The sequence below is a fragment of the Panthera pardus genome, unplaced genomic scaffold, assembly GCF_024362965.1.
Source record: "Panthera pardus isolate Hobbes unplaced genomic scaffold, ASM2436296v1 HiC_scaffold_20, whole genome shotgun sequence".
Lineage (NCBI taxonomy): Eukaryota > Metazoa > Chordata > Mammalia > Carnivora > Felidae > Panthera > Panthera pardus.
In genome coordinates, this window is record NW_026526766.1 from 40,366,878 (window position 1) to 40,392,404 (window position 25,527).

A 25,527-nucleotide genomic window follows, 5' to 3' on the forward strand; every position below is an offset into this window, starting at 1 on the left:
CCAGAGTGCGGTCTCGAACAGCCGGGGTACAGAGTTTTTATAGCCGACCACATTGTCTTATCGTCACCTGGGGACAGAACAAAGAAATAGTTTCCAGATGGGGGTGGAAACAGTTCAGACAGGCCCTTGCCCCAATCCAATCAAACATAAACCAGTTGATTTCCCTTGAACTTTTGTTCCCTTGATTGATAGGACAAGGCTGTTATCTCTTAATCTACAGTGTTAAAACAAAGCTGTTATTTCTTAAGGCTACAGGTTAGGCCTATACTACAATTTAACCCTTACAGGGTAACTTAAGCAGATAAAACAATATTTGGTTGGAGGGGCACCTGGGTGGCTCAGTCGGTTAAGCATCAGATTCTGGATTTTGGCCCAGGTCATGGTCTCATGGTTCATGAGTTCTGTGCTGAGGGCGCACAGAGCCTGCTTGAGATTCTCTGTCTTCCTCTCTCTCTGCCCCTCCCCACCATGCACACATGTGCTCTCTCTCTCAAAAATAAATAAACATTTAAAAACAAAAAGGAATATTTGGTTGCAGAATCTTAGGATGATCTTCCAGGATCATGGAAATTAGACAATGTCCCAAGTTCCCTCCATCAAAAATCGCAGCCTCTCCAAGTCTGTTTTTCACATCCATAGTCCCTATAAACAAAGGGGGCTGAACATTTTCTGATCGTTTTCTACAGTTCTATATTTTCCACTAGTGGCCATTCTTACTCTCTTTGCTCACTAACATGGAACAGTACAGGTATTCTAAAGCAATTCATTGGGGGCAATTCAGAGAATAAAAAGAAGGTCGTTATGCAAATACGTATTAACTGTTATTCAACCTCAAAAAGCATCATTGCTTACAATGAAAGGGGATGCTAGATTCATGTTTTCTACCTGGCTGTTAACATTCCTTGCATTCAATGTCAGGCCTCTGAATAGTTCTCTTATTCCTCACTAAATGGTTATTATTCTACCAACTGCCTTTATGACTAAGAGCACTCCAGCTGTCTTTCCCAGCCACACCATTCCATTTCTGTCCTTCTACGACTCCGCCTTTCTTTGGCAGAGAGGAAGCCCCAGGTGGTCCCCTGGCTTCAGGAACATCTCTCTCCACCTGAACACACAATCTGTTGAAGCAGAGAATCCAGGAACAGTACCAAGGAAAAAGATTTTCTCTTGCTTGTGTTTTCAAGGAGGAATCCCCAACCTTTCTTGTGGAGAAGAGCTGGCTAGTTCCTCTTTTCCTGAAGCCTCACAATGTCTAAAGGGCATTGGGTGAGGCCTAGGCCTTTGCCTCTACCCCTGCTCACTAGAAATGCCAGAGGGTGGGCTGTGGAGGCAGGGCCTTGGAATCTGGTGGGAATGTCTGCCCCAGAGAACCTGAAAGGAAGAAAGGTCAAGAAAGGCACTTTGTGATTGTCATTTACATTTTAGAATTGAGGTCTGCTCTCCTGCTAATTGTGAAGTGGTTGGTTTGCATTTGAAAGGAGCACTTAAAGAAGAGTCCTTTATTATTCCTTGGAATTGGCTATCTCTGGGAGGGGAGATCTCTTCAGTGTTTGCAAGATATCTAAGCGTCATAAACACACGGTTAACACAGCAGTTTGGGATGATAACCCAAAGCATAAAAAATGAATCCATCATATAAATAAAAGATTAAATACTTAACTCAATGGAGAAGAGTCAAGTCTCTCTTACAGAATTCCAAATAATTTATGTAACTGGAAAATCAGTTGGCTTAGAATAAGATCAGAAACAGTGTAGCTATGGTAATTCATCAGTAGGGGTTAAGTTCAATTGAGGTAATAGATGGCAAAGAAGTATTTTTTTAGAGACACAATTTCTATTTTTCAGTTCAAACTCATCAGTGCTTTGAAACGCAGCCAACTCTCAACCAAAAGAATCCTTCGTGTGTGTGTGTGTGTGTGTGTGTGTGTGTGTGTATGTGTATTTCACAAAGGTGAAAGCAAATGAAAGAGCAAAGAAGAAGATAAGTGGGCCTGCTCTCCCTTGTCTCCCTTTGTCCAGATTTTTCCCAAAAAACATGGCAGGCAACACCACAGGCCAGGTGTCCCACAACTGGAGATGCTAGCCAACAAGATGGGACTGAGGAGGAAAGCTGGTAAACGCAAATAAAAAGGACCAGCCAGATGTCCCAGGCCCGATACTCCCCTCACATGCTTTTGGCTTCTGCAGTCTTGCTTGCCTCTTGCATCAGCCAGCAGTCAGGAACCAGAAGCTTGACTGTACTCGTCCTGCCCAACCCGGCAGCATAGATGTATAAAAGATCAGTAAAACCCGAACTGGATGCTCAGCCTTTGGAGGTGCCTCTGCTGGGCCGGCACTGGTGCAAAATAAACAGTCTTTTCTGATGCCCCGAGTGCTTGGTGCTTGTCTCTCCCTGGACACTGAGTATTTGCCGTAACAGGACCAACAGAGTCAAAAATGATCTGAGGAATGAAGAGGCCACTGGATATGAAAAGCCCATTCTGACCAAGCTCACAGCTGAAAGGTGACTTTCATGGGTGCAATGGCATTTAGTGTTCTGAATCAATCATTCTTGGAAATAGTGCTGTTCAAGCATACAAATCTTCATGCATTTTTATTATCATCACACATAATTCTTGCCCCTGCCCTAGCAAACTCTTCGTAAGATGTATCCTTATGTGTTGTGCTGGCTTAAACCCTAGGGCTTTGCTCCACGAGGGTCTCCTCTGGGTGTTGAATCTTCCATGCTGTCTTTCTACCACTTTTGTGCTCTCTTCCGTCTCTCGACAATCTCGTTTTTTATTATTACTTTATCTACCATCTTCTTAAACAACCCTGCAGATCTATGTCCTTAGCGCTCTTCACTTTCATTTAGGTTCAGATTTTTCTCTCTACTGGGCATCTCCACTGGACTTCAAATTAGGGTGCCCTGTATATATTATCATAAAAGGATGTCCAAGATATAACCTCACGTGAACAACATGAGGTATAGAATATAGAACGGCGTATATAGTATACTATCACTTGTGCAAATGTATGTGTGTGTGTGTGTGTGTGTATGATTTTTTGGAAAGATACCCAGGAAACTGCTAACTAGAGGTATGGATGCCTCCAGGAATCTAGGAAGGGGCTCTTGCATGGCTTGGGGAGAAAGGAGAAAGACTTTCCCTGTATATTTGTATCTTTTAAGTTTTGTGCCACGTGAGCAATTGCCTATTTAAAAATTACTGTTGTTATTATTATTATTTTAAAGTTTATTTATTTTGAGAGGGGAGGGGCAGAGAGAGAGGTAGAGAGAGAATTCCAAGCAGGCTCCACACTGTCAGCATGGAGCCAAATGCAGGGCTTGATCCCACCAACCACGAGATCATGACCTGAGCCAAAATCAAGAGTTGGATGCTTAACTGACTGAGCCACCCAGGCGCCCCTATTTTCCTATTTAAAAATTGTTTTTAAAAATCTAGATCAGTTGTACATCTCAGAGGAAAAGAAGCTAAGCCCAAGAAGAAGAATAAAATAGATGACTTAGGAAAAATTTAGACATCAGAGAGAACTAGATGGAAATGCAGCTTGGACAGTCAACACTGAAATGATGGAAACATGATTTTTGTCTCAGGTGAGGCTCTCAAGTGCCTATAGTTGAATTCTGATAAGTAGAACTTGGGGTAGAATTATTCTGGAAAGCAAACAGGAAGTTCACATGTGGAATCAAATTAATTGGGAATGGGGTGGATTGTAGAGCTATAATACATCAGAGATCACAAACGGGGCCTCAGGCCAGATGCCTCTAAAAAAAAATTTTTTTTTTTATATTTGTTTTTGAGGGGGCGGGGAGGAGCAGAGAAAGGGGGAGACATGGAATCCAAAGCAGGCTCCAGGCTCTGGGCTGTCAGCACAGAGCCCGATGGGGGGCTCGAACTCATGAACTGTGAGATCATGACCTGAGCTGAAGTCGGACGCTTAACTGACTTCCACCCAGGTGCCCCTGAATATTATTTTAAAATGTTATATGAGCAGTTAAAAGGTAAACTGAGGTGTATGAAGAAATTTTTTTTACAAGTCTATCTGACCAAAAGTGGACTCAAATCAGGCAGGCAGTGCCACATTGAAGTGATTAGGAGCATCCCCTGGGAGGAGCTTGGAGAGAGGTGATTATGGAGAGAAGGCAGCAGGAAAGCAAGGAAATTGACTGACTGGAGCCTAAGCCTGGTTGGCTGTTTGTGATTGGTCATCCTTAGCATTTTGATTTCATAACTTGGATACGTTGATGGACTTACATTCGGTTCGCTTACTTTGGCCATCATGGCATTAGAGCCGTTTCGGTCTAATGGCTTCTTTGTTTAACAAACTTAAATTTGTCACTTCTTTTTTGAAAGCTGAATATCTGACTTCTTTAGGACTTTTGGAGGCTCCGGTAGATGAGGCCTGCATTCCTGCACGTTGGCCATTGCAGCTCAAGGTGTCTGTGGGTTTAGAGGAACCAGTTCCTGTGCACTTGGCCTCTCACCACACCTCATATCCTCCTGTGTCTCACACCTCTGGTTTACTGCTCCTCCTCAATTTGCCACAGTGCCCACAAGCAAGCCAGTTTTCATCACCTGATAAGCCCATATAAGCATCTCAGGCGAGGAAACTAAAAGCTCCGAGGCAAACTTTGAGAGCTCATGTCTCCCTAATTCCTACTACTCAACCAAGAGCCAGATACTTCATAATCTTGGTTTGTGCCATTACCCAGAATCCCAAATCTTTTTTTAAAAAAAAAAAATTTAATGTTTATTTTTGAGAGAGAGAGAAAGAGAGAGAGAGAGTGCAAGCCAGGGAGGGGCAGAGAGAGAGAGGGAGGGAGACACAGAATCCAAAGCAGGCTCCAGGCTCTGAGCTGTCAGCACAAAGCCCGATGCGGGGCTCAAACTCACAAACCGTGAGATCGTGACCTGAGCAGAAGTTGGATGCTTCACCAACTGAGCCACCCAGGCACCCCACCAGAATCCCAACTCTTAATCATAGGCCACCACCTCAACCTAATGGTTCCAATATCCACAATTTGGGAAGCCTTAGAGTTTTTTTTTTTTTTTTTTCTCTGTCAGGAATCATACAGAGCTCACCAGAATTACAGGGACTATACCTATCCTGGGTGTGGGTATATACCCACCTTTCTGCCTCCTTTCTGCTATTGTCTAGTTCTAGGGCCAGGTCCAGCAATATTCCTGTCTTCTGCCAAATTCACCAAAGGATGGGAAGCTGTCTTTGCCACGGCCTTGTTGGGGAGGAAAAACTTTTCCTCTACTCTCTGGGATTCAGCCATTGGCAGTCTGTGAATTAAACTGGCGTTAAATGACTGATTAAAGAGAAAAGATAGGGGTGCCTGGGTGGCTCAGTTGGTTAAGCGTCTGACTTTGGCTCAGGTCATGATCTCATGGCTCGTGAGTTTGAGCCCCGTGTCAGGCTCTGTGCTGACAGCTTGGAGCCTGTAGCCTGTTTCAGACTCTGGGTCTCCCTTTCTCTCTGACCCTCCTCTGCTTGTACTCTCTGTCTCTTAAGAATTAATAAATATTTTTTTAAAAATTTTGTAAAGAGAAAAAATAGATTTTTATTCACCTATGTATGATGTATGGGAGAGTTCACAGAAAAATGTGACTCAAGGAGATGGTTCTAATTTTGGCTTATATAACATCTTAATAGAGGCAGAAGGGGAGAAGGGCATTTAGGAAAACAAATGACTTCATAGGGGGAGGGTAAGGGCACTTATCAGAAAATAAGTGGCTTTTAGGAAAGATAAACTAGCCTTGAGGAGAATAGATGGGAGATATGATAGTTTTATGACAATGTCCGTTTGAGTGTGTGCCTACTTCTAAGTCAATCTTCTTTGGCTGCAGGGAGGGGATTTATGACAATTGTGTTCCTTGGGGCAGCTCTGCATTTAGGCAGACAATGGAGTTCAGGGGGAAATGTGTATTCTCAAACACCTTCAGTTCAAAATACTTTTTATTCTGCAGTGGATATTATGGACCCCTTCAGCCTTATTCCAAGGAGAGGCTACTGATAAAAAGACTCACCTGAGTGCCATATTGCAATGGCCGGCTGCTGGTGCTCATCACAAATCCTTTCCCCACGAATGCTTGCAATCCACACGTCTCAAACTGCAGCTCCCAGCACCACACCTTAAAGTGATGAGAACCACCTTTCCCTGATATGATTATTCTGGTCCTGCCCCTACCCACTGCTGCTCAGGGACCATTGTGGCCTCCACTCCTGAAGCCATTGTTAACTAAATCCCAGATGTGTTTTAGAATTCTGCCTGAAGTGTGACCTCATTGTCTGGAGTGAGAGCTCCCCCTGTTGAGAGGTTTGGGTGAAGTCTTACAGGCACTGGAAGGATTGTGCAAGAATCCAACTCAAACTAGTTTAAGTTAAAACAACCACTGGCTTACATCATGACAAGTTTAGGAGGGGAAGATGGCTTTAGTTACAATGACACATGACTTCTCTCCACCTTCTGACTTTGCTTATTTAAACTCTTGGCTTTCTTTATTCTCTTAGGCAGGCTGTCTGGGTCACATCCTTAGGTACTCAGAATGGAAGAAAAATTTCTCAGTTTATAGATAAAACCCCAGAGGAGGATTCTGCTTGGTGCTAATTGAATAATCTACTCATCCTTGAACGAATCACTGTGGCAGAGTTGGAAGGATTCTATGTTAGGCAGCCCTAGGAGGACCAAAAGGAGTAGGAAGGTCAAGTCTAACGGGTGCCTGGTGGCTCAGTCGGGTAAGCGTCCAATTTGGCTCAGGTCATGATCTCATGGTTTGTGAGTTCGGTTCAAGCCCTGCATCGGGCTCTGTGCTGATGGTTCAGAGCCTGGAGCCTGCTTTGGATTCTATGTCTTCCTCTCTCTCCCTCTCTCTCTCTGCCCCTCCCCTGCTGCTGCACACATCTGCTCTCTGTCTCTCTCTTTCTCTCCCAGAAATAATAAATGGTAACTTAAAAAAAAAAACTGAACAGTATACTAAGCAAAAACAACATATGTTTCCTACAACAATATGTAGAGAAATACCAGAGCTCCTGTAAAAAGACATATAACCTAACTAAAAATTGGCAAAAGACTTAGACATTCCTGCAAAGAAGATATACAATTGGTCGGTAAGTACTGAAAAGATGCTCAATATCACTAGGTATGATATGCAAATCAAAACCACGAGATACTACTTCACATCCATTAGGATGGCTACAATAAAAAATCAGATAGTAACAAGTGTTGACAAAGATGTGGAAAAATCTGAATCCTCATACAATATTGGTGGGAATATAAAATGGCAGCCACTATGGAAAATGGGCAATTCTTCACATGGCTATATAGTCACATAGTGACTATATATATATATATAGAGAGAGAGAGAGAGAGAAAAGAAAAAATACCTATGAAATAAATGAAAATATACATCACAAAAAACTTGTACATGAATGTTCATAGCAGCATTGTTCATAATAACCAAAATGTAAAAACTTTATATATATATAAATATATATATAAATATATAAATATATATATGTATATAAAAATATATATATATATTTAATGTTTATTTTTGGGAGAGTGAGGGAGGGACAGAGAGAGAGGGAGGCAGGATCCTAAGCAGGCCCCATGTGGGCCTTGAACTCATGAGCAGTGAGATCATGACCTGAGCCAAAGTCGGTTGCTTAACCAACTGAGCCACCCAGGTGCCCAGAAACAACTTTTTGTTGGGATAAACAGAATGTGCTTTACCACGCAATGCAATATTATTCAGCCATAAAAAGAAATAGATACATGCTACAATATGGATGGATAAGCCCAGAAAATATTATGCTGAGTGAAAAAAGCTAATCACAAAAGACCACATAAACGTGCCATTTATACTAAATGCCCAGAATCTGTAAATCTATAGAGACAAAGATTGGTGACTGGGTAGGGCTGGAGGAGTTAAGAGGATTGTGGGTGATAGCTCAAAGGTGCAGGGTTTCTTTCCAGAGCGGTGAGTTTATCCTCAAATTGATTATGGTGATGGTTGCACAACTCTGTAAATAGCCTAAAAACCACTGGATGAACATTCAAAATGGGTTAATTATATGATGTGTGAATATATGGTATATCATACTGGTATATGATATATACCAATAAATAACCATCCAGAGCTCCTTGTATATGTCCTGCTGAGTCCTTTGGGGCTTCTGAGCGACGGAGAAAAGTTCCATCTGAAGCTAGACAGTTCCATTCCTGCTTCTATTTCCTAACAGTTAACTCCTTCCTCAACAGTTACGATGGGGCCGATAATCCCTTCCTGGGAAGGTTGTGATTTTCAAAAATATACATTAGAGTTAATAATGTATACAGTATCTGATATATAGTTGACGCTCAATAAACACTATCGTGGTGCGTGGAGCGATGCATGCGTTTATACTCAAGAACATGGGGCCGTTGGGGAGATTTTTAACGACCAGGGTCTGGAGGTCCGGTAGAGTCAGTGGTCTCATCCCTCGCCCCCCAGGTCTCTCAAGCTCTGGGACAGTGAGGCAACAGCGCAGCGCACGAACCCCGGAGTCAAGGAAAAGTCTCGCATCCCGGGGCCAAATACTGCAATGACCGGGGATCGAAGGGCGTACAGAGGCCGCCCTACCTAGCAGAGAGCGACGCCACGTAACCATGGGGGACGGGAATGCAACAACACAGGTGACCCCGGACTGAGAACCCAACCAACAGCTGCTCGTGAATCCGCGAGCGGAGAACAATGCGCTCAGCCCTGAGCGCGGAAGCTCGCGGTGCCGCGCCCGGGGGCGTGCCCGGCCCGGGGCCTGCTGGGAAATGTAGTGTCTGAAGCTGAGCCCACGCAGCCCCGCCGCCCCTCGGACCGAGCCCCGTGCAACTACAAGTCCCATTACGCTCCGCGAAGTCTTGATCGCCCGGCTTTTGCAGGGAAAGGAGTGGGTGAACATGGCTGAAGGCACCCGGATCGGCCCAACGTGCCACGGGATGGGTAGCAGGCAGGACCCCGTCTCCAGCAGTGGGAGCTGCAACTTTCCAGAGTACGAGCTTCCCGAGCTAAATACGCGTGCATTCTATGTGGGCGCTTTCGGGGAGCTGTGGCGTGGCCGGTTGCGCGGGGAAGGGGACTTGTCGCTGAAGGAGCCGCAAGCATCCGCGCTGCCAGGGAGCCAAGGGGTCGCCGAGTGGGGCCAGGAGGATGCTGCGGTGGCCCGGGATCTGGGCTGCAGCTTGGAGGCGGCAGCAGAGCTGCGGACTGTGTGCGGGTGAGTGCGCGGCCGAGGGGCTCTTGTTGCTTGGGGCCAACCTGATTGCAGCCTTGCTACTGCGCTTCCCTGGGACCCACCTTGGGAGGGCCTGTGATTTACTCCCCGGGGTAGAAGGGCCGCCCTTTGAAAGCTTTAAGCCTGCTAGAGCTTTCCTGGAACCCTGGGAGATGTCCCGTGATCGGAATGCACAATTTCTGCGAGTTGGAGTGAAGGGACGGGAGAGCTGCAAGAAAGATTAATTCCCCCTCCCCTCCCCCCGTGATTTTTTTTAAGTCCTTGTTAATATAGGAAAGCGGTCAGAGTAACGGGATGTGTACCTGCCATTGACAAGACACTTTGACAATGGAGGAGCTTTAGCAATGATGGGGTTAGAAGGAGAGGAGCGTTAACCAGAGGAGCGTTAAGACCTTGATTCACTGTGGTCCCTTTTGGGGACCTTCCGGGTATGCTATTACGAAAATTTCCCCCCCAAAAGTGGCTTCAATGGGGTGAAAATATAAACGATCTCTTTCTCCATTTAATGGCATTAGCCGCCATATGTCAATCGGCCACGTATCCTTTCTTTATAGAATATCGGCACAGAAATCATTGTCTTGAATTCTGACTTCCTCTGAGCCGCCTGCCGGATTTGATCTGACTTAGTTATTTAATGATATTTTTAGGACACAAACCTGACTCTCTGTGGACAAGATGGGTGATTGCTTTTCCTTTTTGTTTCTGTTTTAGCCTTGATAAATTAAAGTGCCTTGAGGAGGGTGAGGACCCAGAAGTCATCCCAGAGGACACCGACCTAGTGACTTTGGGGTATGGAAGGCTTTACTTTTATTATGTGGTACTTATTTAACTATTTTTTCAACATTATGTTATTGAGAGGTTGAAAGTACCTATAGTTATCACCCCCCCCCCCCCCAATTCAACCATTGTTAACATTTGGCTGTCTTTGCTTTAGCTGTGTGTGTTTGAGATACCTGCTGCAAGGCTTTATCTATTGCCGAACTATTCAGTAAGTTATCAGACAGTCATTTATACCTAAATATATCAGCGTATAGCTCCCAAAAGTATCATTCTCCTACGTAATGAGTGGTATTATTACCCTAAGAAAATTAGCAGTAAATAACAACTAATGTCCAGTCCATATTCAGAGTTTTTATTTAAAAAATTAAAAAAAATATATTTTTTAATGTTTATTTATTTTTGGAAGAGAAAGAGAGACAGCATGAGAAGGGGAGGGGCAGAGAGAGGGAGACACAGAATCCGAAGCAGGCTCCAGGCTCTGAACTGTAGCACAGAGCCCCGACACAGGGCTCGAACTCACGAATCATGACCTGAGCCGAAGTCAGCTGATTAACCGACTGAGCTACCCAGGTGCCCCTTAAAATTTTTTTTAATGGTTATTTTTGAGAGAGTGAGAGAGAGGGAAGGGGAGGGGAAGAGAGAGAGGAGACAAGAGAATCCAAAGTAGGCTCCTCACTGTCAGGGCAGAGCCCATCATGGGGCTGGAACCCACAAACCATGGATCATGACCTGAGCCAAAGTCGGATGCTCAACCGACTTGAGCCAGCCAGGCACCCCAGATTTATGTTTATTTTTAAATGTGTGTAGGGGCACCTGGGTGGCTCAGTCAGTCAGCTCAGGTCATGATCTCGTGGTCTGAGTTTGAGCCCCACATCGTTGAGCCTGGAGCCTGCTTCCTATTCTGTCTCCTTCTGTCTCTGCCCCTCCCCTGCTTGTGCTCTGTCTCTCTCTCTCAAAAATAATGAACATAAATAAATAAATAAATAAATAAATAAATAAATAAATAAAATGTGTGTTTACAAAGAATGCAGTTAATCTACTTAGATTTCAGTGTAAGTGAAATATGCTGATAGTGTTTTTCAAGCTGTTGTAAAGAACCAGTTATCTTTTGTTTTCAATGTTTAATTTTTGACAAATTCATACTTTTGTAAAATAGGATACCAATGAATTACTAGGAAAGTGGAATGACAAGACAAACATTCTTGTCTGGTTTTTGATCTCAGCTCAGGTCTTGATCTCAGGGTCTTGAGTTCAATCCCTGCGTTGGGCTTCTTGCTGTGTGTGAAGCCTACGGGGGGGGGGGGGGGGGGAATAACAACCACAAACACAATAAAAGTTTGTGGTTGTTTTTTTTAGACCAAAGTTTATTATTATTATTTTTTGAAGATTTTTAAAAAAGGCTGTCAAAGACAACTTTTCCCAGAAAACTTCCAGGTCATTATGCTTTTTGTTTTGTTTTGTTTTCATTTTTTTAAATATGTCATTGCCTTGAATTTGTTTTTATTGAAGTATAATTGATACACAATGCTTCATTGGTTTCAGGTATAAAGCTTGACAGCCATATATGTTCTATGCTTAAAGTGTGGCCAACGTCTGTCATCACACAAGGCTATTACAGTATTATTGACTGTATTCTCTCTGCTGTCCCTTTATCCCCATGATTACTTATTCCACAACTGAAAATTTGTACCTGTCCCTCCCCTTCACCCACTTGTACCCCCCCCCCAACCTTTCCTGGCAGCCATCTGTTCTCTGTATTTATGGGGCTGTTTTCTGCTTTTTGTTTGCTTGTTTTGTTTATTAAATTCCACATATAAGTGAAGTTGTATAGTATTTGTCTTCCTCTGTCTGAATTATTTCATTTAGCGTAATACTCTAGGTCTGTCCATGTTGTTGCAAGTGGCGAGATCTCATTCTTTTCTATGGCTGAGTCATATTCCGTTGTGTAAGTATATCACATCTTTATCCATTCATCTATCCATGGGCACTTGGGATTGCCTCCATATCTTGACTGTAAATAATGCTGTAGTAAATCTAGGGATGCATATATCTTTTGAAATTAGTGTTTTTGTTTTCTTTGGGTGAATACCCAATAGTGGAGTTACTGGATCATATAGTATTTTTCTTTTTTCTTTTCTTTTCTTTTCTTTTCTTTTCTTCCCTTCCCTTCCCTTCCCTTCCCTTCCCTCCCCTCCCTCCCCTCCCCTTCTAGAACCTTCATACTGTTTTCCACAATGGCTGCACCAGTTAATTGCCACAAACAGTGCACAAAGGTTCCTTTTTCTCTACATCCTTGCCAACACTTTTTATTTCTTGTCTTTTTGATTCTAGCCATTCTGACTGGTGTGAGATGGTATATCATGGTGGTTTGGGATTTTTTTTAATGTTTATTTATTTAAAAAATTTTTTTAATGTTTATTTTTTTGAGAGAGAGAGAAAAAGAGAACGTGAGCAGGGGAGGGGCAGAGAGAGAAGGAGACACAGAATCTGAAGCAGACTTCAGGTTCTGAGCCGTCAGCACAGAGGCCAATGTGGGGCTCGAACCCACAAACTGAGATCATGACCTGAGCTGAAATTGGACTCTTTAATTGACTGAGCCACCCAGGCATCCCAATGTTTGTTTACTTTTGGGGGGGGGGGGGGGGCAGAGCGAGAGGAGACACAGGCTCCAGGCTCCTAGCTGTCAGCACAGAACCCGATGCAGGGCTCAAGCCTGAACCAAAGTTGGACCCTTAACCGACTGAGCCACCCAGGCACGCTCATGGTGGTTTTGATTTGTATTTCCCTGATGAGTGATATTGAACATCGTTGGCCATTTGTATGTCTTCTTTTGAAAAACATCTGTTCAGGCCCTCTGCCATTTTTAATTGGGTTATTTGGCTTTTTTGCTGTTGAGTCGTCTAAGTTCTTTATTTTGGATATTAATGCTTTATTGGATAGATCATTTATATCTTCTCCCATTCAGTAGTTTACCTTTTCGTTTATTGATGGTTTTTGTTGCTATGTGAAAACTTTTTGCCTTGGTATAGTCCCAATAGTTTATTTGGCTTTTGTTTCCCTTGCCTGAGGAGACATCTAGAAAAATATTTAGAGATTAATGTGTGTTTTCTTTTAGGAGTTTCATGGTTTCATGTCTCACATTAAGGTCTTTAATCCATTTGGAGCTTATTTTTGTATGCGGTGTAAGAGAGTGATTTGGTTTCATTCCTTTGCATGTAGCTGTCCGGTTTTTCCCAACACCATTTGTTGAAGAAGACTGTTTTTCCACATTATATATTCTTGCTTCCTTCTTCGTAGATTAATTGGCCATATAAGTGTGGGTTTATTTCTGGGCTCTGTATTCTGTTCCATTGGTCTGTGTGTCTGTTTTTGTACCAGTATCATACGCATTGATTACTACAGCTTTGTAGTATATCTTGAAATCTGGGATTGTGATACCTCCAGAATTGTTCTTTCTCAAGATTGCTGTGCTGTTTGGGTTTTTTTGGTTCCATACACATTTCTATGTTATTTGTTCTAGTTCTATGAAAAACGCTGTTGATCTCTTGATGGAGATTGCATTGAATCTGTAGGTTGTTTTGAGTAGTAGGGATATTTTACCTATATTAATTCTTCCAGTCCATGAGCATGCAGTATCTTCCCATTTCTTTGTGTTATCTTCAGTTTCTTTCATCAGTGTTTTGTAGTTTTCAGAGTACAGGTCTTTCACCTCCTTGGTTAAGTCTATTCCTTACTATTTTATTCTTTTTGATGCAATTGTAAATGGAATTCTTTAAAAAGTTTCTCTTTCTGCTACTTTATTATTACTGTATAGAAATGCAGCTGATTACTATATAATAATTTTGTATCCTGCAACTTTATTAAATTCATTTATTACTTCCAGTGTTGCTAAATGCTTACTCTCGAAAAAAAAATGCCTACTCTCGTTGTCTGTACTGATTGGATTACAGATAGCTGTCAGATCAGTGCTGGTCTGCCAGTCACACTTTATACTGCGCTGTGATAACACTAGAGAAAATGTGTGTGTAATAGTGACGTTTATCATTTTCCAGTTTGTAGCCCACTTCCTTCACACCACATCATCTTTCTGTAACCTTGATCCTACCCTTCCTGTTGTCCCCCTTGACCATTTAGTCAGGCGTTTCGACTCCACCCTGGTTTCTTTTATAATATCAGCCAAATCTGTTTGCCTAATCGCCATGGCTAGTGTTTACATTAGCGATGCTTGGAGCACTATGAAAGCCTCCCACCTCTCCTGGGCCCAGTTTTTCTCCTTTTGATTTATTCATCATGCTACCACCCGAGCATGCTCATCTGCTATGGACTTTTCAATGGCTGTCCCTCTTCTCTGCGACATAGTTCAGATTCCTTAGACACATGAAGCCTTCCACCTATAGTCCAAATCTGCCTTTCAACCACTGTCTCTTTCAAATGGCTCAGGACGCACTTGGCCCCTCTCCCATCTAAAACTCCATTTATTTTGGCCCTAAGATGCCTTTCCACATGACTACAACTTCTCTCTCTTCCTTGGGAAATAGATGTACTTCTAATATCCGGAGCTCTTCTTGTAACATTCCTAAAGTTTCTGAAGGGTCTTCTAGAGTCCAGACTCTTTCATCTATGTATTGCCCTTAAGCCTATCGTGTTGTTTTGCTTCCGTTGGTGCTCTCTATTGTTGGTTGATGCGTTGGAGTTTTCTGAGTTGCACATCTGGTTGTGCCTCTCTTAAAACCTTTCAGTTTCTCTTAGGCAAAAGTCTTGAATTATTCATTGGCTCACAGGGCGTCTATCTTGCTAATGTTTTCAGCTGTATCTCTGCAATGCTTCAGCTACACTCCAGTTTGTGGTTCAGTTCCTGGAATGTGCTCTCACTCCAGGCCTTTGCCTAGAACATTCACTTCTTATCGTTCTGGTCTTGCTGACTTCTACTCATCCTTCAAGTCTTAACCAAAGGACTGTGGACTCCCATTTAGGTCCCCTTTGATGCTCATGTAGCCCCCTGTACTTCTGTATTTTTTAAAAAGTATTTATTTTTGAGAGACAGTGTGAGGCGAGGGGGCAGAGAGACAGGGAGACAGAAGATCTGGAGTGGCATTTTCGCTGACAACACAGAGCCTGATGCAGAGCTCCAATTCACAAACATGAGATCACGATCTGAGCCAAAGTTGGACGCCCAACTGACAAAGCCACCCAGGTGTCGCTTCTTCCCTATTGAAAAACTCATCAAACTTATGATACACTTGTTTAATTTTCTGTCTTCCTAGCTAGACTTACTTAAAATTTCCATAAACTGTGTCTGTTGCCCACACTGCCGTATCCCCAGTTCCCAGAACTTTGGCACATAATAGGGAGTCAGTAGATATTTGTAGAGTGAGTAGAATGAATGAAATGTTCATAAAGCTGTGAAAGTAGTTTTAGGCAAATGGCTGAAAAAAGATTGCTACAAAGCAAACTTCTTTACTGTATTAAAAAAATTTTTTAACATTGATTTATTTTTGGGACATAGATAGAGCATGAATGGGGAGGAGCAGAGAGAGAGGGAGACACAGAACTCGATGCAGGCTCCAGGTTCTGAGCTGTCAGCACAGAGCCCAACGCAGGGCTCGAACCCACAAAACATGATATCATGACCTGAGCCAAAGTCAGACACTTAACCGACTGAGCCACCCAGGTGCCCCATGCTATATTTAATAACATACCAGTTGGCTTATTTTTTTTTTAACTTTTTTAAAAATTTTATTTTAAATTTTTTAAAATTTACATCCAGATTAGCATACAGTGCAACAATGATTTCAGGAGTAGATTCCTTAGTGCCCCTTACCCGTTTAGCCCATCCCCCCTCCCACAACCCCTCCGGTAACCCTCTGTTCTCTATATTTATGAGTCTCTTCTGTTTTGTCTCCCTCCCTGTTTTTATATTATTTTTGTTTCCCTTCCCTTATGTCCATCTGTTTTGTCTCTTAAAGTCCGCATATGTGTGAAGCCATATGATTTTTGTCTTTCTCTGACTAATTTCACTTAGCATAATACCTCCAGTTCCATCCACATAGTTGCAAATGGCAAGATATCATTCTTTTTGGTTGCCGAGTAATACTCCATTGTATATATATACCACATCTTCTTTATCCATTCATCCATCGATAGACATTGGGCTCTTTCCATACTTTGGCTATTGTTGGTAGTGCTGCTATAAACATGGGGGTGCATGTGTCCCTTCAAAACAGCATACCTGTATCCCATGGATAAATGCCTCGTAGGGTAGTTCTGTTTTTAACTTTTTGAGGAACCTCCATACTGTTTATTGTACCAGTTGGCTTATGATGATTTTATTAAGCCATGTTGAATAGTAATTTTCCGATTATTTTACACGTTGCTTCACCTAGCTGTTTTGTATTACTAAATCAACTGATTCTCCCCGGTTGTCTTCTAGTCCCTTCCATAGGAAATGTAGGAGAATTTTATGTATAGTCTAATGTAAAAGGAGTCAGTACAGCATTACTCTGCTGGGATTATTTATGTGTACTTTTTTTTTTTTTTTAACGTTTATTTATTTTTGAGACAGAGAGAGATAGAGCATGAATGGGGTGGGTCAGAGAGAGAGGGAGACACAGAATCTGAAACAGGCTCCAGGCTCTGAGCTGTCAGCATAGAGCCCAACGCGGGACCCGAACCCACGAACTGCGAGATCGTGACCTGAGCTGAAGTCGGACGCTTAGCCGACTGAGCCACCCAGGTGCCCCTATTTATGTGTACTTTGAATGAAACTTTTATTTACTTATTTGTTTATTAAATATTTTATTTATTTTTTGAGAGAGAGAGAACGAGCACGTGGGCAAGAGAGTGAGGGGCAGAGAGAGAGAGAGAATCCCAGGAGGGGCAGAGACACAGCGAGAGAGGGAGAGAGAGAGAGAGAAGCAGAGCTTATGCTCACCTGAGGTGGGGCTTGAGCTCACCCGATATGGGACTTGAACTCATGAACTGTGACATCAGGTCCTAAGCCGAAGTCAGATGCTTAACAACTGAGCCACGCAGGCGCCCCGCAACTATTGTACTTAAAATATAATATTGGGGCGCCTGGGTGGCCCAGTCAGTTGGGCACCCGACTGTTGGTTTCGGCTCAGGTCATGGTCTCATGGTTTGTCAGTTCAAGCCCCATGTTGGGCTCTGGGCTGACAGTGCAGAGCCTGCTTGGAATTATCTCTCTCTCTTTCTCTCTCTCTCTCTGCTCCTCCGCTTGTTCTCTCTCTCTCTCTCTCTCTCTCAAAAACAAACTTTAAAAAATAAATAAAAAAATAAATAAAATATAAGTAATATTAACCTTAACAGTACTGCAAGTAAATTAGACTTGTGCCAAAAGTTAAAATCTGTATCATTATGCTTTCTTTTTCTCTAAGCTGTCCTTTCTTCTCTCCACCAGTAACTTCAAAACAAAAATAAAAACAAAACCTGATTACATGGCATAAAATAAATACATTTTATTATGGCATAAAATGAATCGAATTCTAGCACCTTCTTTGCCCTAATAAAGGAGTTACTGGGTTCATTTTATGCCTGTGAGGAGAACAAAAGTCACTTGGAAGAGATTGATTCTCCTTTGATACATGCTACCGTGTTTATACTAAGCTAAATAACTTGGCATCAGCATTTTTCAAATTTTTTAACTGCTTAAAGATTTTAATTCCTAGAAATAGTATAGGTAATTGGTACATGGGTACTAGTGAAACTTAATCTGTCACCCCAAAAGCTTCAACAATACTACTTTTAAGAAAACAGCAGTTTCATTTAGTCTGCCCATCCCTGTCACTTTGCTAGGCAACAAAGCACTGCTCAGTGCGCCATAAAGGATTGAAAGGGGAAACTTTAGTGTCCTGCAAGAAAAAGAGAACCACAGAATTGAAGGACTCTTAAGCCTGTCACCAAAATAGAAACAAACAAAAAAACACTTTTAATTTACCTGGACTTTGTTAGAGTGACAGAAAAGAGTACCATTAAACTAGGAATCTTGTAAACCCCTTCCCCACAACTAACACAGAATGAATAAGAAGAAATAAAATCCATAGGGAATTTATTGCAGAAAATCAGGAAACATCTGTTTTTACAAATCCACTGAGGAAATCTCTCCCCTTCTCCCAGAAAATAACTAAGAAACTATGAGTCTCTCCCCTTCTCCCAGAAAATAACTAAGAAACTATGAGTCTACATTCCAGACAAAATTGAATATGCTAAAACAAGCATTTGAGGGTGTGAAAACACCTTAAATCTGAAATTTTATTTTATTTTATTTTGTTTAATTTTAGAGAGAGAACATGCACACAAGCAGGGAGGGGGTGGGGGGTGGGGAGAGAGAGAGAGAGAGAGAGAGAGAGAGAGAGAATCTTAAGCAGTCTCCATGCTCAGCACAGAGCCTGATGCGGCACTCTATCCCACAACCCTGGGATCATGACCTGAGCTGAAATCAAGGGTTGGACATTCAACCGACTGAGCCTCTCAGATGGCCCTGAAATTTCAAAACTAAGAACAGAAATGATGAGAAAAAGAGGAATGGGGAAAAAAATTGATGGAATTTGGAAAATGGAAGAGAAAGACAAAATTATCTTAAATGAATTATGAAATAACTAAAACAGAATAGATGCTAATGAAAATTTACTAAGAGGCGACGAAGAAAGACATGAATACAGTTAGAATGAAGTGATGTAAAGAAAGAAATGAGTGAGAGAAAGTAGTGGGAATGGAAAACAGACAAGGAAGACAAAATACATTCATATTATATGAGTCCCTCAAGAGAAAAAACAAAACAATTGAACAAAATTAATACTTAATATAACCCAAAAGGAATTTCCAGAATTGGAAAAAAATCTGAATCTACAAATTAAGAGGGTTCACTGGGTATCTGGGAAAATTAGCCCAGAATTATCAATTCTGAGGCATATCCTAATAAAACTATTAGATTTCAGAGATAAAGGTAAAACCATTAACGCTTCTAGGCAAAAAGAACACATAACGCACAAAGGCGAAAGAATTAGAATGACATGAATTTTACAAAGAAGACAGCAGCTGAGCAGGATTTTTTTAAAAGCTCAGTGAAAGGATTTTCTATCCAGTTGAAATGTCCTTCCATATTGAAGCTGTAGAAAAAGAATTGTAATGTACAAAATCTTGGGTAATTACTCACCCACCAGCCATTTCTGAGGAATATACTAAAGGATGAACTTCGTCCAACCGAATGATGAGTGGGAAATTTTCACCAGAGGACTGATAGAGGAAGGATACAGGCAGAAGGCTAATGTACAAGTGTTGTATGTTGTAACTGATTAGAAGATTGTAGCTAAAACAATGGGATAAGAAAAGAGGAAGAAGATAATGTGTAGGCAGTAAGTGGATTTTAAAAAATACTGATGAAAAACTTGACAAATTTAGTAAAATATTAAATAAGGCAATGGGTAACGAAGGGTGTTAAAATATATATAAGTACAGAGGTAACCACTGGAACAAAAATAAGTGCCAAACCCTCCTCAATTTTTAAAAAACAGACAAGGTGGGGCGCCTGGGTGGCTCAGTCGGTTGAGCGTCCGACTTCGGCTCAGGTCATGATCTCACAGTCCGTGAGTTCGAGCCCCGCGTCAGGCTCTGTGCTGACAGCTCAGAGCCTGGAGCCTGTTTCAGATTCTGTGTCTCCCTCTCTCTCTGACCCTCCCCCGTTCATGCTCTCTCTCTGTCTCAAAAATAAATAAATATTAAAAAAATAATAATAAAAAAATAAAATAAAATAAAAAACAGACAAGCAAAAATACACATCTCCCAATGAACACAACAGCTAATATCATAAAATACATATAAGTAGAAAATGTGATATAATTGAAACCAAAAGCATCAGTTCTCTACAACCTGTTAAAAGGGGTTTAGACTTGGCTCACAAAACAAAAACCTTGTGGAGACAACAGACATATGTAAAATAAAGTGATTCAGAGAAAAATAAAGGATTGGACAAAAATACTACAGATAAATGAAAAGAAAAATTGAACAGGTGTAGCTGTTCTGATACAAGGCAAATTCAGTTCAAGCCCTAACACATTAAATATGACAAAGGACACTTGGTTTTTTTTCTTTAATGTTTATTTTTGAGAGAGGGCACGTGAGCCGGGGAGGGGCAGAGAGAGAGGGACACAGGATCTGAAGCAGGCTCTAGCCTGCTGTCAGCACAGAGCCCAAGGACGTGGGGCTTGAACCCACAAACCATGAGATCATGACCTGAGCTGAAGTCAGGGGCTTAACCGACTGAGCCACCCAGGCGCTCCAACAAAGGACACTTCTTAATGCTATAAGCCACAAACTCCAATTAAGATAGGATACTTACGAAATATATATTCACAAATATATGTATGTATACACACATATCAAATAATACAGCAATCAGGGGCATCTGGGTGGCTCAGTTGGTTAAGTGTTTGCCTTTTGATTTTGGCTCAGGTCATGAGATCATGGTTCTTGAGTTTGAGCCCCACATCAGGCTGTGTGCTGACAGCGCGGAGCCTGCTTTGGATTCTCTGTCTTTCTCCCTCTCTCTGCCTCTCCCGTGTTCATGCTGTCTCTGTCTCTCTGAAAATAAATTTAAACTTTAAAAATACTAAGAAAAAAATAATACAGCAATCAACTGTATAGAACAAAACCATAGGAGATGCAAAATGCATAGTTAAACACACTAACAATAGGACACTTTAATAACAAATGGTAAAAAAAAAAAAAAAAGAAAAGAAAAGCTCTCAACAACATAATAGGCTGTGTTTTATGCAGATCTGTACTTAAAATTTATAACCTGATAGGAAAAGACAACGTCACGTACTCAAAAAAGTTGTTTATATATTAGATCACAAAGAAAACATCAGTAACATCCATAAAGTCGAAATTTTACTGTGAACAACACTTTTATAGCAACATAACAAAACTAGAGCTTACTAACAAAAACAAAAATCAGGCCAGCCTACCTGGGAATTAAAATTTAGTTAGTTAGTTAGTTATGGGATAGCACAAGTGGGGAAGGGGCATTGGAAGGGGACTAGAGGATCTGAAGCGGGCTCAGCACTGACAGGCTGACAGCAGCAAGCCTGATGTGGGGCTTGAACTGTTGGACTATGAGATCATGACCTGAGCTGAAGTTGGATGCTCAACTGACTGAGCCACCCATGTGCTGCCCCACCAAATTGTTTTTGTGTTTGTTTATTTTTGAGAGAGAGAGAAGAGAGACAGAGGATCCAAGCCTGATGCAGTGCTTGAACTCATGAATTGTGAGATCATGACCTGAGACGAAATCAAGAGTCAGACCCCCTACCTGGAAATTTTAAAACTTTCATTAAATACACGCATGCCTTGGAGATCTTGTGGGGCAATTCCAGACCACCACAATAACGCAAACATTGCAATAAAGCGAGTCAAATGAATTTTTTTGGTTTCCCAGTGCATATCAAAGTTATATTTACACTATAGTCTATTAAATGTGCAGTAGTTTAATGTCTAAAAAAGTACCTATTTCAAGTAAATACCTATTGGTAAAAAAATGCTAAAATTTGAGCTTTCAGCAAGTTGTAATCACTGATGACAGATCACCATAACAAATATTATAATAATGAAAAAGTTTGAAATATTAGAGGGATAAGAGTAGATAAAGAAGAAACACTAACTGTATCTGCCAGTGATACAATAGTATACCTGAAAAGTTTGAAAGAAATCAATGCTAAAACAAAGAAACAAGAAAAACAAGAATTTAGTATAAGAGCAGGATACAAAATTGATAATTATAAAAAAATAGCATTCATATATACAATTAGGGGACATAATGATGGAGAAAATCCCATTTATAATAGTCAAAAGGAAGACTAAATATGTAGGAATAAATTTACAAGAAATGTGTAAAAGTTAGGTAAGGAAATTTTTAAAACATTCTGGGAAGATTTGGAAAAAGACTTAAACATTGAAAGATGTCCTCTTTTGGATAGGAATACTAAACATTATCATAATAACAGTTATTTATTTTTTAAATGCTTTGACCTCTGCAATGGCAGTAAAGATTTTAATTTGAAACTACAGGTTTCACCTATAAAGCTGAATTTAGCAACAAGACAAAAAATTAAATAATTTGGTAAATGCAGTGATTTAAAAAAATTTTTAATGTTTATTCATTTTTGAGAGACAGAGTGTGAGCGGCAGAGGGAGGACAGAGACCGAGGGAGACACAGAATCCAAAGTAGGCTCCAGGCTCTGAGCTGTCAGCACAGAGCCCGATGTGCGGCTCGAACCCATGAACTGTGAGATTATGACCTGAGCCGAAGTCTGACGCTTAACCGACTGAGCCACCCAGGCGCCCTGAAAAATATTTATATTCATAATTAGAGAAATGCAAATTAAAATGACAGTATTTTTTCTCACCTATCAGACTGGCACACATTTAAAAATATGTATTCTTTTGATGAGGCCTTATAGAAATGGGCATTTTTGTACATTGCTGATGGAAATGCACAAGCCTTCTCTAGGGCAATTTGGGAATGTGTAACACAAAAGACATAGGTGCTTACCTTGTGACCCAAGCGATCCTACTTTTAAGCAGTCTCTACTGGAACTACACCTCCAACAGTATGAAAATACAATATGTACAGGGTTATTTATTGTTTGTTTATATTGTTGCATTGTTTGTAATTGCAAAATATTAGAAATGCCCTAAATATATACATAGGAGAGTGTTGAACAAACCATAGGACATCCATACAGTTAAGTGTTGTGCAGCTATACTAAAGGCTGAGGAAGGATAAATTGATAGCATAGTTTCTAGGAGATACTGTTACATGAAAAAAGCAAAGCCCCATGGGACGCCTGGGTGGCTCAGTAGGTGAAGCTCAGGTCATGATCTCACAGTTCATGAGATTAAGCCCTGAGTTGGGGCTCTGCACTGATAGGATCCTGCTTGGGATTCCCTCTCTTCTCTCTCTCTCTACCCCCCCCCCTCCCCCCACGTGTGCTCTCTCTTGGTCTCTCTCTCAAATAAACTTTATTTAAAAAAAAAAACAAAAACAAAAAGTCCCAATGCATATGCCACCTTTTATGTAAAAACTCAGTTTGCTAGGTATCAGTTTGTTGGCTCTCATCTATAAACTTGCCTTTTTTTGCCTTCTCTGTAAAAATGGGCCTTGGCCCTTATCCTTGGCCAACTGGCACATTGTTAAGCTTTGTCAATAAAAGTGCAGAAGAGACTTTGCAAGAGGGAAGGGTTTTGCTTCCTGGGCCACTGATCAGGGCGCACAGCACCTGGCTGTCGGTAGCTCCCATTGCCCAGCAGGGTTCCCTGCCCCTCCACCCCCCTTCATGTTTCCCCTGTGCAGCTCCTCTTCCTACCCTGCATTTCCAGCAGTTCTGCTGCTGGAGCACCATAGCAACTTTCTCTGCCCTTCAGGGAGTCACAGCCATGGCCTCTTTAACAAACTGTGGATCTCAGTCCTGCGGGGAGAAAAGGAAGACTTCTTGGGCACTCTGTCTCAGCCCAGAGGACAGGATGCTCCTTATATATGCTATGCCTATATTCTACAGTTCTTTACTTCTTATTTACTAATCACTACTCTAATCATCTGTTAAAGTTAATACTTCCTTAGATTAAGCTTTCTCTGTTCTAATTACCGTGTAGGTTTTTTTCCTCCTAAATTGAACTCTGATAGAAAAAGAATTTTTTTTTTTTTTGAAAGAGGGAGGGTGAGTGGGGGAGGGGAGAGAGGGAGGGAGAGAGGGAGACAGAGAATCCCAAGCAGGCTGCACTGTCACTTCGGAGCCCGATGTTGGGCCAAACTCACAAACTGTGAGATCATGACCTGAGCTGAAACCAAGAGTCGGATACTTAACTGACTGAGCCACCCAGGTGCCCCACAAAATTTAAGAAAATACACAGATATTTGCTTATTTGAGCAAAACAAATGGAAAGCATAAACCACAACTGTAGAGATTGGTTGCCTACAAGGGGTGGGTGGGAAAGGGGTGGGAAGTAAGGAAGGAATGGGAACAAGTTAGTAGGGATGAGGAGGGAATGGTGCTTCTTCGGGTGTGTGTGTGTATAAACACATTATATGTATCTATAAGTCTGACCGTTAGGACCATAGTGAGGTTTCACCTATCCTTTACCCCTCTCCAAAGCAATCAATTAAAACCAGCCAGGATGTGAGTTATTTGGGGGGACCCAAAATAGAGCACAAAAAGTAGCAAATGACGCTGTGTCACAGATAACAACACTGAAGAGAATGAGGAAGAAAGAACTAACCTAAGTCCTGCAGAAGCCTAGCTTGATTCAGTGTTGCAAGGCTAAAAACAAAAAGTACTGTTCATGACTTAGTGGTTCTGAAACTGTGTTTTCTAGGCTTGAACAAATAAGTGAATTAATTAATGGGTAACAGGAGCCAGGTTTCTCACCCGTGGAGAAAGAAGTTACAAGGAAAGGTTGAGGGCTAAAATGAGCCCTCTGAGTTTTGTTTGAGATTAGAGTGTCGGTATAAACTCACGGTTAAATATATACCAGATAGAAAAATACAGAAATGCAGATGTTTGTACACCAGTTAGAAAAATACAGAAATGCAGATGTTTGTACATGCGTGGGATAATACACATCTGCATGTTTTCTGCCTCTCTCCGCTGAGAGGTTTGGAAGCACTGAGGGCAGTGGCATTGTAAACACCCAGGGCTGAGACCGGGAAATACAGGGTGAGCCTTGAGCATCTTACGGTGCTAGAAAGTAAGGAAATGCTCAAAAAAAGGGTGAGGGTTTGTGGAAAGAACGGGAGCCAACTTGAAGGAGCTCCTGATGGCCACAGTTTGATCAGCAGAGTAATTTAGATATTAGTTAACTAGGTACTAACCTACGGAATGAAACAAATATGAGTTCGTGTTAATATAAATGACCAAATAAATGGGAGAAAAGAGACCAGTCTTTCTCATAATGCCAGTGAATAAATGTAGAAGGAGGGAAATAGAGAATCACCACGAGGCATATTCCACAGTAATATATGTGCAGACAAAATTTTTAAAAATTTTTTTAACATTTATTTATTATTGAGAGAGAGAGACAGAGAGACAGAGACAGAGCATGAGCAGGGGAGGGGCAGAGAGAGCAGGAGACACAGAATCCAAAGCAGGCTCCAGGCTCTGAGCTGTCAGCACAGAGCCCGACACGGGGCTCAAACTCACAAACTGCAAGATCATGACCTGAGCTGAAGTCGGTCGCTAACCAACTGAGCCACCCAGGCGCCCCAGACAAAATCTCCTTTTGAATGCTAAAATTCCTGGGTGAAAGTTCTAGGAGAAACAAGATTTGCATGGTTTCAAAGGATCTCCCCCTAAATACTCAGCAACTGCAAAGGAAAATAAAGTATCTTTTTAGCGTAGGAATCGGGCAGACAGGAACCTAACCAAGGGCAGCCTCACCAGTAACAAGACATGTTAATA

At 41.6% G+C, this 25,527-nt stretch overlaps 1 protein-coding gene across 4 annotated transcripts in view; it reads left to right on the forward strand.

Annotated features, from left to right (window-relative positions):
* The first annotated feature begins 8,852 nt into the window (after positions 1–8,852).
* Positions 8,853–25,527, forward strand: part of SNAPC3 (small nuclear RNA activating complex polypeptide 3) — a 45,939-nt gene continuing 29,264 nt past the window's right edge. For 2 of the 4 annotated variants that reach the window (XR_002071559.2, XM_019415452.2), the window contains exons 1-2: positions 8,863–9,261; positions 9,991–10,068. Coding sequence is in view for 1 of the 4 variants with exons in the window: in XM_019415452.2 (XP_019270997.1) it covers positions 8,945–9,261; positions 9,991–10,068 (395 nt within the window). In the remaining 3 variants the exon portion in view is untranslated. Of the gene's footprint in view, positions 9,262–9,990; positions 10,069–25,527 lie in introns of all 4 variants that reach the window. The other 2 variants (XR_002071561.2, XR_002071563.2) reach the window with 2 other exon arrangements.